The 13,492-nt window shown below is 37.9% G+C and overlaps 1 protein-coding gene across 2 annotated transcripts; it reads right to left on the minus strand.

The window, feature by feature from the left end:
- Nucleotides 1-1,196: 1,196 nt before the first annotated feature.
- LOC115437233 (amphiphysin-like) lies at nt 1,197-13,176 on the minus strand. 2 transcript variants are annotated; one of them, XM_030160458.1, is made up of 7 exons: nt 13,041-13,174; nt 9,991-10,047; nt 9,057-9,107; nt 8,628-8,681; nt 6,684-6,872; nt 6,504-6,605; nt 1,197-2,266 (listed from the first exon to the last, which is right to left on the minus strand). In XM_030160458.1, exons 1-7 carry the CDS (start codon nt 13,041-13,043, stop codon nt 2,162-2,164), a joined length of 561 nt encoding a protein of 186 aa, XP_030016318.1. In that variant the 5' UTR covers nt 13,044-13,174; the 3' UTR covers nt 1,197-2,161. The 2 variants fall into 2 exon arrangements, with proteins under 2 accessions (XP_030016318.1, XP_030016319.1); XM_030160459.1 differs by lacking the exon at nt 9,057-9,107 and having other exon boundaries at nt 13,041-13,176.
- Nucleotides 13,177-13,492: the final 316 nt, after the last annotated feature.

Genomic DNA, 13,492 nt, shown 5'->3' on the forward strand with positions numbered 1-13,492 from the left:
AAGGAAGGAAGGAAGGAAGGAAGGAAGGATGGATGGATGGATGGATGGATGGATAGATGATAGATAGATAGGATAGATAGATAGATAGATAGATAGATAGATAGATAGATAGATAGATAGATAGATAGATGATAGATAGATAGATAGATAGATAGATAGATAGATAATGCTTTCATAGAGTAGTAGTGTGTGTGTGTGTGTGTGTGTGGGGGGGGGGGGGGTATAACTGAAAGTGCTCTGAGTGTAGGGATGGAACAGTGTTTGTTGGCAGAGGTTTATGAATGTCAGTGGTGTTTGGATCAGGGATGCACCCATACCACTTCTTTCCAGACTGAGTACAAGTACTTACATTTGAGTACATGCCGATACTGAGTACTTATATGAGTACTTAGTTACAACTGAAAATGTGCTCTATTGTCATTAGCCTCTTTTACACAGATCCTGAAAACAGGTGAGATGGTGATCCCACCTTTTTTCCACCACTGACTGAGTTCCACATCCAAACCAAAGGAGGAACAGAGGTGAGACAGGCTGGACTGTTACACAGCGGACCTGCATACCCCCCCCCCCCCCCATCTGCCTACAATAGAAAATAGTTTAAACTGCTGAAATATAGTTAAAATGTCAAATATCACTAGTTTTCTTTTAAATAAAATGTTCACTTTAGAGTTTTTATGTTTCTAAATTGTAACGGTAGCGAGATAAAAAAAAAAAAAAAAAAGAAAAAAAAAGGGGGGGTTATAATAGAGGTCAATGGGGGTGACCAGAGAGAGTATGTGACACAACAGAAAAAAATATTATGACATCAAATCAATTTTTGCTAATCTTTGACCTATCCACTCTAATAACCATCAATGTTTCATCCACCTACTATTATTTTATGGAAAATATTCCATTTTTTGTGTTTTTCTGTAATAACTCACTTAGAATTCAAATGATTAAACTCACATTTAACGGATTAAAATCCTGAAAACTGTTGAATGTTTGGTAGTTTTGAGCAGCGGAAAGTTGTTTAAGAGATTTAAAAAAAAAAAAAAAAAAAGCAAAATAAAAATGTTGGCATATGATGATTTTATAGTCATTTTTGTGTGTGTGTACATTTTTGGGTGACCAGAGTTTAATAAATTTGAGGAGGACATAAGGGTTAACCTGCACTAATGCAGTAAGTTTCAATAAAACTCATAACGATCCAAAAATTAGATTGTACTTATAATTTTTTTATTATAACTTACTCATCTTCACATAAAGGACTGTAGTATCTATATCACATGAACATGTACACCGTGGAATAATGTGTCCATCAAAGGGAGTGAACTCATCTTTATCAACACTCAGGGTTAGGGTTAACCCAAACCTTAAGTGTTAGTGTCAACCTGAACCCTTCCATACACAGACCCACAACAAAGATTGCATATTGTATTTGTTAAAAACTGCCTTCTTTGAACCCAACATGAATAATAATATGGCTGATATGAATATAATTGATCCTCTTTACAATAGTTTAGGTCATGGGTCTGAGACTAACATTTTTCATGCTGGATGACCATAAAGATGCCAGTACTAATATGACAATTAATTTGGCAAAAACACACAGTAAAAGTCTCCATTCCCTTTAGTAATTAGACAAATGATCACAACCAAACATTCAGCCATGATACCATACAAACTGGGGAACAAGTGAACAAAGGTGACCAGTAATGACAAACTTAATAGTTTCATCACTCAGAAACATTGAAATACATCACAGCATCACAAACTCTGGTATACTGAACAGCAGAGCAAGAAAACCAATACAACAGCTGGTGCAATGGTACAGGTGTGTCCTTTTCAGATTGATGCGTTGGAAGTGTTCATATGTAGTCACAGCAGGATTCCAGATAGCCTTACAGTGTTATTTGATTTGTAAAAAAGAAAAAAAAAACAACACTCACACAGTTTTGGTAAGGGTACAACATAGTATCACATCATGCTTATTTATTACCAGTTGTTTTTAAGACCAACATTTCCGCCTCTGTAAATGTTGAACTTTGCAGTGCGTCGCCAGAGCTCAGCTGCTGCAGCTCGTTGGTTTCTTTCAGGAAGGGGGCGCTACATGCTGACTGGTTTACCTACACACTGACACTTCCTGATGTTGTTTTACAGCAGCTAAAGCAGCTCTGCTTTACTCCAAACGCTGGGTAAAGTTCTCTGGAAACAGTCCTCTTTGTGCACCCACGCCCATTGTTGACCAGTCGCTTTCTTTGATCCCTGTTAGCCAGCCAGCGTCCTGTAACAAACACAGTGACATTCATACGTACAATCTTAGAATTCATGATGTTAATGTCAATGACATTTTAATTAGTGCTGGGCAGCGATTAAAATTTTTAATCGCATGGATTTCTGGGATTAATCGCGATTAACTGCATAGTTATGGGGGGGGGGTGTGCTGGCATCAACAGCGTGAATTGCCTTTAAGTGATATTTCAGACTTGAAGTACTCCAGTGATAAAAAATAATTCCACATGTCAACGCTTCCAAACAACTTTGGACTTCTCAACCCCACCATCTGAAGACATTTAAAATGAAAATGTCCATGTAAAAGACCGCTACTTTTCTCCATGTTTATGTCCACACCAGTTTATTTCCACTTGTGAGTGATTGACAGGAGTCTTAAGCCCACTAATAAGTACTAATACTAATAAGCCCATAATATGTGATGTTCAGTTGTTAAAAGCATACAAAGGGGGCCCTCTAGTGGTCAGAATAACTTGCACTAACATATGTTTTGTCCTTTCGGTGTTACCGTAGTCAGTTCGGACATAAGAAGGAACTAACAGACACGTTTCTTTCACTCTGTTTGTATGGCCCCAAAAACGTTTGCCTGTGAGTATTTTATGTTCAGTTGTTGTCAGAATGAATAGTATAAAATATCTGATGTGAACCTTTGTTGCTGGATAAAAGACGTAAATTTTAAATTGATCTATAAATGCTAATCGTTAGCGTGTCTATGGATTTTCCCATTCAAGTTAGCATTGAGCTAATCACATCGTAAATAAGTAAAGGTTAGTTCAAAGGCTGGCATATTATACCTAAACACAACCAATGAATTTACATAAACTTAACATGAGCCTGGATAAAGAATTAGCAACCCATCTCCGACTACTAGCATAAACGAATTAACTTAAACGTGTTAAACATTGCAATAAACACATCCAAAATAACGTCATAAACATGTTTCTAACGGCACGTTTGCATGTGAAATTATTTAGCAAACAACAGAATGATTGACACATACAGGCAATGCTTTTGCAGGAGTTACACAAATTTGATTCAGCATTTCTCGGAAAGTTCGCTGGCTTTTCTCCTCTCAGCTACACCAGCACCAGTGCTTGGTTCTAGTGCGTGTGGAGCACCAAAATAAAAGCATGAGTTTCAAAATAACAGTCCGTATGTATAAAGGAACAAAGAGTTGCTTGAAAGGCAGAACGGCATTAACGGGAGATTTTTTAAAAATTGTCAGCGTTATTTAATGAATGCGTTAATGCGGTAATAACGCGTTAACTTGCCCAGCCCTAATTTTAATACATCAGAATTGACCCTAACCCTCTGGTACAGTCTACATAATAAGGGTTAGACCAGGGGTCTGCAACCTTTATTATCAGTCAGAGCCATTTTGCTCCCTCTTCTGCCAAAAAAAAATAGTTTGGAGCCACAAAAAATAACAGAGCTTAAAAACTTTTAGAAGTTTTCATCTTTTTTTTACATTTTAGCTGTTACAAACACTGAATACAACAAACAGAAGTGCAGTGTGGAATGGATTCTGGAGTATGATTACTCTAAAAGTACACAGTAAAAGTAGTTCATAGTATTTGTGCAAATAGTATATGAAGTACTAATACCAAAAACACCAAATTCACAAGGTACTTATTGGAAAAATTAATTTTATTCATCATTGAATTTAGTCTTAAAGCCAATTTCAGACGAAAAAACGAACACTTTTGTATCTTGGAAGGGAATCTGTTGTAGGATTACCCTAAAAGTACACAGTACTCATACTCATACAGTCGCTCTATGAAAAGTATCGCTATTTATGGAAAGGATTCTCTTCCAAACTCAACACTTCCTCCACAGTTCCCAGCTGTACTGCTCCATATTCTCCGTCTGGGTTCACATCCACAAGCTCCCGGAAAACGGACAGAATTCCGTGAGTAAAATACAAAGGACAGACAGAACCCTCCGTCCGTCCGCCTGTGTCTTTAATGTAGAGCATAAATGAGCCCTTACTTATGTTGTTGAAGGCACATTCGCTCCATGCAGCTCATCTACATAACTGTCGAATGAGTAGTGCACAAGAAAAACACTAGCGGCTGGTTTGACCACAGTAAAGGGAGGAGCCACTACAAGGAGGATGAAGAGACGCATGAGGCTCCGGAGCCGCAGGTTGAACACCCCTGGGTTAGACCATGAACCCTAACCGTAACCCTCCGGTACACAGTCTACATTATAAGGGTTAGGGTGGTCCACTTTTCTGTTAGTGTCCACAGACTGTCTTCTGTCTCCTGTGGGATGGTGGTCCATTCCTGGTCCAAAGCCTCCAGTTGGGTCCAGTTGGATAGTCTCCAACCCATCACTGTGGTCTTCAGCTCCATCCACAGATTCTCTATATGATTTAGGTCTGGACTTGGACTGGGTCATGTCCTTGAACCACTGCTGCACTACTTTGGTGATATGCTTGGGTGGTCAGTGTTCTGCTGGGATGTCCAGTCAGGACCAGTCTGGAGTTTCTCAGCACTTTCACGTTGTTATCCAGGATGTTGATATAATCCTCTTTTTGTATGTAATGTACAACAGTGACTAACACCCCCGATTTGTGCCTGAGCGCCCCCCTCTCAGTTTTCTCCTTCCAAACACCCCTGAAGATGTCCCATGCCCCCTGGGGGTTGGTACCGCCTCTGTTGAGAAACACTAGTCTAAACCCTGAATGTAGGGTTAGGGTCAGGGTTCATGGTCTAACCCTTATAATGTACAGGGGTTGGACAAAATAATGGAAACACCTAACATTGTGGCATCATAGAAGGGTTTCCATTATTTTGTCCAACCCCTGTAGACCAGGAGTGTCAGAGTCATGTTAGTTCAGTTCCACATTCAGCTAAATTTGATCTGAAGTGGACCAAACCAATAAAACAATTACCTAAATTCTGATGGAAATGTAGTGGGAAATGACATACACTTGGTTAAGATACTTTCCGTGGCTTGCAGAAAAGCTATTACAAGGAACTGGGGACACCAACAAAGGACCAGTGGATTGAAATCATTGATGGAATGGAAAGGGTGACTCATAGAGTGCGACAACAGGAAGCACAAATGGACAAAAAGTGGAATAAATGGACTGTTTACAGAGCAAAGAATGATGGAAAGACTGGATAAAAATGTGTTGAAATAGGTATAATGTACCCAAGCAATGTTGATTTGTTCGTTTTTCATTTTTATTGTTTTGTCAAATATGTATAAAAAGTTTCAATAAAAACTTAAATGACAAAAAATAATAATAATAACCTAATAATATATATTATTAATGTCAACTCCAAACTCTTCTCTGTTTTAGAGTGAAAAAAGTAAATTTACATTATGAAAAGGTTTACATCCAGAAAAGATGTGAATAACATGAACAAACTGAAAAAATAAGTGTAATTGTAACAATATTCCGCCTCAGTTTATCATTTACACATCTACATTAGAACTTACAGATCACAGTGGATCTACAAACACACAAAACATGTCTTAACAGACAGAATATTGTTAAAATTGTACCTACCTCTCTTAAGACATTTCAGGTTGTTCATATTTGTTCAGGTTATTCAGATTTTTTGTGAAATTATGCTTTGTTTTAGTGTAAAAACAAAAATATATACATTTACAAAGAGAAAAAATTGGAGTTGTCATTTTTTTATATGTTATCATGATAGTATTTGACTGGTTCTGACCCACTGGAGATTGAAAGGACTCTATGCACAGCCCCACTACTTCCGTGGCTTTCAGGTGGCTCCTTATTTCCTGTCTTTCATTATTGGACACACTGATTAATCCAGGTGTGCCTAATTAATCAGTAGTCACAATAAGAAGTAGCAGGCACACCTCAATTATTCAGTGTGTCCAATAATGAAAGACAGGAAATAAAGGAGCCACCTGAAATTCAGCAAGTAGTGGGGCTGTGCATAGAGTCCCTTGGTCTGAATGTGGAACCTGAACTAAAAGGATTGTTAACATCTTAGTGTAATTTTTGCATTTCACAAATTCATCCCATGGGCTGGACTGGACTCTGGCAGGCCGGATTTGGCCCCCAGGCCGCATGTTTGACACCTGTGATGTAGACTCTGTACGAGACGTGAGTGGTAGTTTCCTACGTCCAGAACTCCGAGGAAACTGTTAAAGTACTGTAACCTTCAGTAAAAGGCGACACTGGGAGTTCATCTACACAACGTTAATAAACCTCAATCTGAAAAACTCAAGGGAAGCGTTCTCACCTGATCTTCTACAGAAGCAGTAGGAACAACCAACACGATGTCACCTCGCTTCAGTTCCAGCTCATCTGAATTCGCTGCCTCAAAGTCATGCATGGTCTCAACCTGTAGGAGGACAGGTTAGGGTTAGGGCCACTTAGGCTGGACTGGCTGAGAGCTGAAGAGTCTGCAGTAAAAGCACACCTTATACAGGAAGTCGTCTGGCAGTGCTGAAACTCCACCAGATGGACTCATGTGTTTGACGGTCTGGTTCACGGCTGAAACCCCGTTGTCACTGACAGCGGTCGGAGAGATGATGTCAGCGTCTCGGTCGTCGTCCCCTTCGTTACTGGATGCCGGCTCAATGACAACAGATGGGATCGGCATTTTCTCCTAGAAAACATGAAACTCCTTAGCCCTTTCATGCATGAATTATGAGAGCCTTAATTAAGTTTTTTTTTCCTGAATGTTTTTATTCCTCTAGGCATAAACAAACAATGCGACTGACATTTTTTATTAACCTATTTTTCATGGAGTTGCAAAAATATCCAATCAGCTGGACACCATGCATTTAATTTTTGAAGCAAAGAAACATATTTACTGATATACTGTGTGAAAACTATCAAATAAAAACATTTTTAATGCAGCTAATCTGATGTTTTCTCACATTTTAACATACACTAATACAGGTCATTACTCACTTCATGGAGATAATATGCAAAAAAGAAACCATTTTGTTTAAAAAACAAACAAACAAACAAACAAACAAACAAACAACCTGTTAATTACAGTTTAATAACAATAACAAGCACTTGATTTACACTCAAACCTGTTAGTGCAGATCAGGTTTATCTAGAACAGCAAAGTTACAGTAATGGTATGAACTGCAGTGTATGGGATGATGCATGAGCGTCCACTGTGTTGGCTGATATGGAACTAAAACAACAAAACCCATGAATATACAAGAGAACAGCTGGAGAAGAACTGTCCACTGTAGTGACCACTATGCATGAAAGGGTTAGACAGCTGTTTTCTTTATGACACATATTTATACAATATTTAGAAGAGACACATCATCACAATAGTACCCTAGATCTAAAGGGTTAGGGTTAGGAACAGGAACAGGAACAGGGCTAGGGTTACTCCTCTCTACTATACTCTTCCACAGTCTGTGGTTCTGCCAGGACAAATAAGTATGTAAATGTCACTAAATGGGGAAACATATACAAGTTCATTACAAAGACTTTTTCTACTGCAAAAAAGAGCAATAAGAATCGTTCACAATGTTGGTTTTGGTGAAACACAAATCCACTATTTTTAAAATCTAAAACTTAACTTTAAAACTCATTGACCTTGTGGAATTCAAAACTATTCAAATAATGTATAAAGCAAAGAATAACTTACTGCTGCGTAATATTCAAGAAATGTTTTGTGAAAGAGAGGGAGGCTATGATTTCCAGGGAAAATTTAATTTAAAGATTCATAAAGTACGCACTACATTAAAAAGTTTCTGTATCAGCATCTGTGGAGTAAAATTGTGGAACAAATTGTGTGTGGAGATAAAACAAATATCAAACATAATTCAGTTTAAAAAAAGTTATAAAAAATGATTCTTGAGAGGTACACTGTTTAATAATGACAGTGAGGCCTGTTTGTTTATGGATGATGTTGTATTGATAAATCTGCTGTAATTATTGAAGAAAACTGTTGAATTGTTGAGTCTGTTTGTATGACTGTACCAACATGAACATTTTGTTGTTTATAATTCAGTCACTGCATTATGTATTTGTTGTGGTTTGATGCTAAAATTAGAAAACTGTATTGTTTGATTCTTGTAAAGTTAGTGATAAAGGTGTAAAAGCACAAGTAAAAGCAAAAGTAAATAAGTTTATACTTCTTCCTCATCCTTTTCGACCATGCAAAATTCAGACTTGTATGTGCTTGAAGATAGATTCTGTTCATATAAATGTTTTATTTTGTTTTTTTTTATTTTGTTTCTTTGCATGTTCGAAATAAATAAATAAATAAATAAATAAGAAACAATACTCGTTAGAGCACATGTAGAACAAAACGGCTCAGAACAACAACAACAACGAAAGAAAAGAAAAAACAAAAAAGGCTATTCATAAATCAGGATGTATCATTTACCGAGGTCTCAGTCACTGGACTCTCTTTTCTTTCATCTGGAGCTGAAACCGTTTCCTGCAACACAAAACATACATAAAATTAAACATGGACCATCTGTTTGATCCTTTAATGTGGTATTTAATAGTCAGCAGTTTTCCATCATTAACATCTGTTAAATGAAAATCAAATATTCACATTAAACACCAACAAATATTTGTGAGGGTTGATTGATTTCCAGTATGAATATAAGACTGTATATATGGCCAAACGCTGTGGTAGCTCTAGCGCCCCTGGTGGCTAGCTGCAAAGTGCAAACCAGGATTTTTTTTTTTCTTCCTCCAGGGTGATTTCTGACATTTTAGAAAGATTTCATGACTGTTTGAGATCAGTTTCTTTTAATAACTCATTTGCTCTTATAGACTGATCGTTAGTAGTGTGATGAATACGTACTGACGGAGCTGCTTCACTCTCACATGTTTTGGCTTCTTCATCAGGAGGATTCTAGGATTCAACATAAATTACTTGGTCATTGCAGTCTTTCATTTAACACAAAACCACATTTTATGGCAATGCACAGCTGTTGACATTAAACATGCTCGGTTTATTCCTTTAAAATAAACCAGGAAATATATGAAATCCAGAGGAGTATTGATTTAGAGATAAGTATTTACTATTATAACTATGCATTGACCTAAAAATGTGATAAATAAGCTTCATTAGTCTGTTGACTATGACTATTAGACCAGTGGTTCCCAACCTTGTTTGTCTCCTGACCCCATTTTAATATCACAAATTTCTGGCGACCCAGACATTCAAAATGGAGACCTTTTTTTTTTTTGCTAAAATTAATTTATTTTTGATCCTGTAATAGTTTGCTATACCGTGTTTCAAATACAGGTTAATTTTAGAGGACATTTAGTCTATATAATGTATATTATTATGGGCGGAGGCAGTAGATCCAGGTGTAGATTACTGCACAAAGTGAGAATTTGATTTTCCTTGGTCAGGATATGTACAGTCAGTCCAGCTGTGATTTACAAGGAGGACAATTAATACTGAACAAACAAGAACTCAAACTATGAATTATGAAAGAGCTGCAGCATCTGAAACCGACCACAATGAACATTTGACAGATAAACAGAACCACAGTGCTGCAGTTTCAGACTTACAGTTTGTCTTTTATGGACTGGGATTGTCTCTGTCAACTCACCATATATTTTTTATAAGTAAGGTTTTTCTTTTTTTTTCCAATTACCAGAAATTTCAGGCAACCCTTTTGAATTCCAGGTGACCCCACATGGGGTCCCGACCCCAAGGTTGAAAAACTGTATTAGAACAATCACAACTTAAATTGACAGAGTAATGAATGTAATAACATGCTTACCTCATTGACGTCTGCTCTGTCCAACACTGCAACATCAACTGGAGACCCCACTGTGGACTAGACGAAACAAAACATTGGTTAAGGTTAGAGTGGGCTAACCTTAAACAGGGTTAGGTTTATTGTTAAAGAGGGTAAGGGTGGGTTAACCTTGAACAGGCTTAGGGTGGGTTAGAGCTGAGGTTATCCTTAAACAGGAAGGGTTGGTAGGGTTAGTATTAGAGCAAAGATGTCAAACATGCGGCCCGGGGGCCAAAACCAGCCCGCCAAAGGGTCCAATCTGGCCCCTGGGATGAATTTGTGAAATACAGAAATTACACTGATGATATAAACAATCAAGGATGTTTGAATCATTTTAGGTCAATTCAACCTAAAGTGGGTCAGAACCAGTAAAATATTATCAAAATAACCTATAAATAATGAAAACTACAATTTTTTCTTTGTTGTAGTGTAAAAAAAAAAAAAGGTTACACAAAAATATTTACATTTACAGACTAACCTTTTACAGAAAATGTGACTCACCTGAAAATTCTTGAGAAAAATAAATGCAATTTGAACAACATTACACCTTAGTTTATCATTTATACATGTGCATCATAACTTACAGATCACAGTGGATCTACAAATACACACAACATTTAGTAACAGGCAGAATATTGGCACATTTCCACATACTTCATATTTTGTAGTATGTCCAAGTACAGTTCGTAGATGTAAACCTTTTCATTACGGAATTTGACTTTTTTCACTCAAAACAGAGAAAAAAAATTTGGAGTTGACATTATTTATCAGTTATCCTATTATTTAAATTATTTTACTGGTCCGGCCCACTTTAGATCATATTAGGCTGTATGTGGAACTGAACTGAAATGAGTTTGACAGCCCTGTGTTAGAGGGTTAGACTGGTTAATGTTTGGGTTAAGGTTGGTTATCCTTAAATAGCTCGTGGTGGAACGATTCTAACAGTTGTTTATGGTCAGGCTGTGGCTAAGTGGTGAATGAATGAATGAATGAAATCTTTATTTTAAACATGTACAACAATGAATAAATACATGAACTTACATAATATCCACATTTAGTTCAAAAAGGAGTAGTCTAAAGCAAAAGCTTCTTCATCACTAACCCAAATAATAATAATAATGAAGGAAACATTTGCCTTTTCTACTAAAATAATGAACATTAACACATACAGCAGCTTTCCACAAACAATGGATTAGATTTATATAGCGCTTTTCTATGAACACATAGTCAAAGCGCGTACGGTGGATCCATTATTCATTCGCTCTCACATTCTCCCTCTGGTGGTGGTAAACTACATCTGTATCCACAGCTGTCCTGGGGCAGACTGACGGAAGTGTGGCTGAAAATCTACGCCTGTGGCCCCTCCGACCACCACCAAACATTCATACACATTCATACACCAGTGTGAGTAGCAGCACTGGAGGCAAGGAGGGTGAAGTGTCTTGCCCAAGGACACAACAGCACATGGACGGAGCGGGATTCAAACCACCAACCCTTCGGTTATTGGATGACCCACTCTATCAACTGAGCCAACCAACCAAACAAACCAAAGTCAGTGTGAATGGCTGGAACACCACTGGATGATGATGAAATTGATGATGATGAAATTGATGATGATGATGATGATGATGGTGATGACAACAGTACAATGGATTCACTTTTTCACTCACTGCAGGCTTTTCTTCCTTGGGGCTGCCTGAACCCTCTCCTCCATCTCCAGTTGATTGTGGTATAGGCTCCACCTCCTCAATGGCAGGTGGTGCTATAGGGTCCACCTTGTCAGTGGAAGGTGATGCTATAGGCTCCACCCCCTCAGCGGCAGGTGGTGCGATAGGCTCCTCCCCCTTAGCAGTAGGTGGAGTTGGAGGCTTCTCTTTTCTTCAGTTGGTTCTTGGATCTCATTTGAATCCGTGTTAACTTCATTCTTTTGCCAAATATTCAAAAAGTAAGTTCATAAAATGTTCAAACATTTTAAAGGCTTAAATGTTATTCTATTAAAATTTTTCTGGTTAGTAATTTCCATTTTACGTAAATGATTTTCATAGCAGAGTATGTACAAATTATGTCCTATCTACATTACGGTGAACATGTGGATATTCTTGTAAATATCAATTTTCCACCTCAATTCAAATAAAGGTTCTGTGCACAAAACTTTGAGCCTTAAACTAACCCAAATCCTTACCCTAACTCTCCAAACCACTCCAAATACTGAGGCAACCAGTGACTGGTGGACAATGTAGATGGTCCCATAATTCTATATTCAGTAGTTGTGGAGGTTCCGGTCTGTCATAAAGTTAAGTCCATCACATCTTGAGTCTTAAGAGTTAGGGTTATTCTGTATATGGTACAGATTTCACCAGGACACTGGTACATGTGTCCATCTGTCATCAACTGCAGGTCTGAGGGCTAGGGTCAGGGTTAGGGTTATGGCTAACTTGTTTAGGGTTAGGGTCAGAGTTAGGGCTAACTTGTTTTCTAACGTCAGTTTTAGTGACGAACCACCTTCTTTGTGTGTGGATGAGAGAAACACCAGAGAAAAAAACTCACTGTTCTGTCCAGTATCCTTACTGTGGACAGAACAGTCGACATCACTACACTGTATGGAAACCACCTTATTCTGTCTGTGCTCAATAACACAAATACACAAACACATACATGTTTACAACTGCTATCACCAACCACAGAACAGACACAAACGATAAAGACAACCAAGGCAGATGTACCCTGGAAAAATAATGCAAAGATCATTCAGCCACTAACACTTAATCATGCGTGTCAAATGAAATATTTTCTCCAAAGTCTGTTCATTTGGCCACATGTCCAGGGTGAGCCTTGTCTTTGCCCAGTGCTAACTGGGATAGGCTCCACCCCCACGACCCGACAACTCGAAGGTCAAATTGATCAGGAAATGAATAAACAAATTAATCTAAATTTAATCAGTGAATTTATGCGCAAAGTTCCAGTTAATACAAATAAACGGCAAACAAAGTCAAAGCAAACAGTTGGATAAGACTTTAAATGTGCACACTCACCATTTTATCAAAATCCGCAAAAAAAGATGGAGCTGCTGCGTCCTTTGGGGTGCATGATTTATATTTGAAAGAAAATGGAGACAGAAGAGCCAGATGAGTTAGGGTCAGGGTTAGGAGTGGAGTTATGGTTAGATTCTCATCAGTCAGGCATCAAGACAAACGTTCAACATACATTAATAGTTTCTTTTGTTACCTCCGCCAAGGAGGTTATGTTTTTGCCAGGGTTTGTTTGTCTGTTTGTTTGTTAGCAAGATAACTCAAAAAGTTATGGACGGATTTTCATGAAATTTTCAGGAAATGTTGATACTGGCACAAGGAACAAATTATTACATTTTGGTGGTGATGGGGGGGGGGGGCAGATCTGCCTTGGCGGAGGTCTGCACTCTCCAAGTGCTTTTCTAGTTTTATGTGTTTTATATGTTAAAACTCTGCTCTCTGTTGTCAAATTTGTC

This window comes from Sphaeramia orbicularis, chromosome 17 (genome assembly GCF_902148855.1).
Source record: "Sphaeramia orbicularis chromosome 17, fSphaOr1.1, whole genome shotgun sequence".
Classification (NCBI taxonomy): Eukaryota; Metazoa; Chordata; class Actinopteri; order Kurtiformes; family Apogonidae; genus Sphaeramia; species Sphaeramia orbicularis.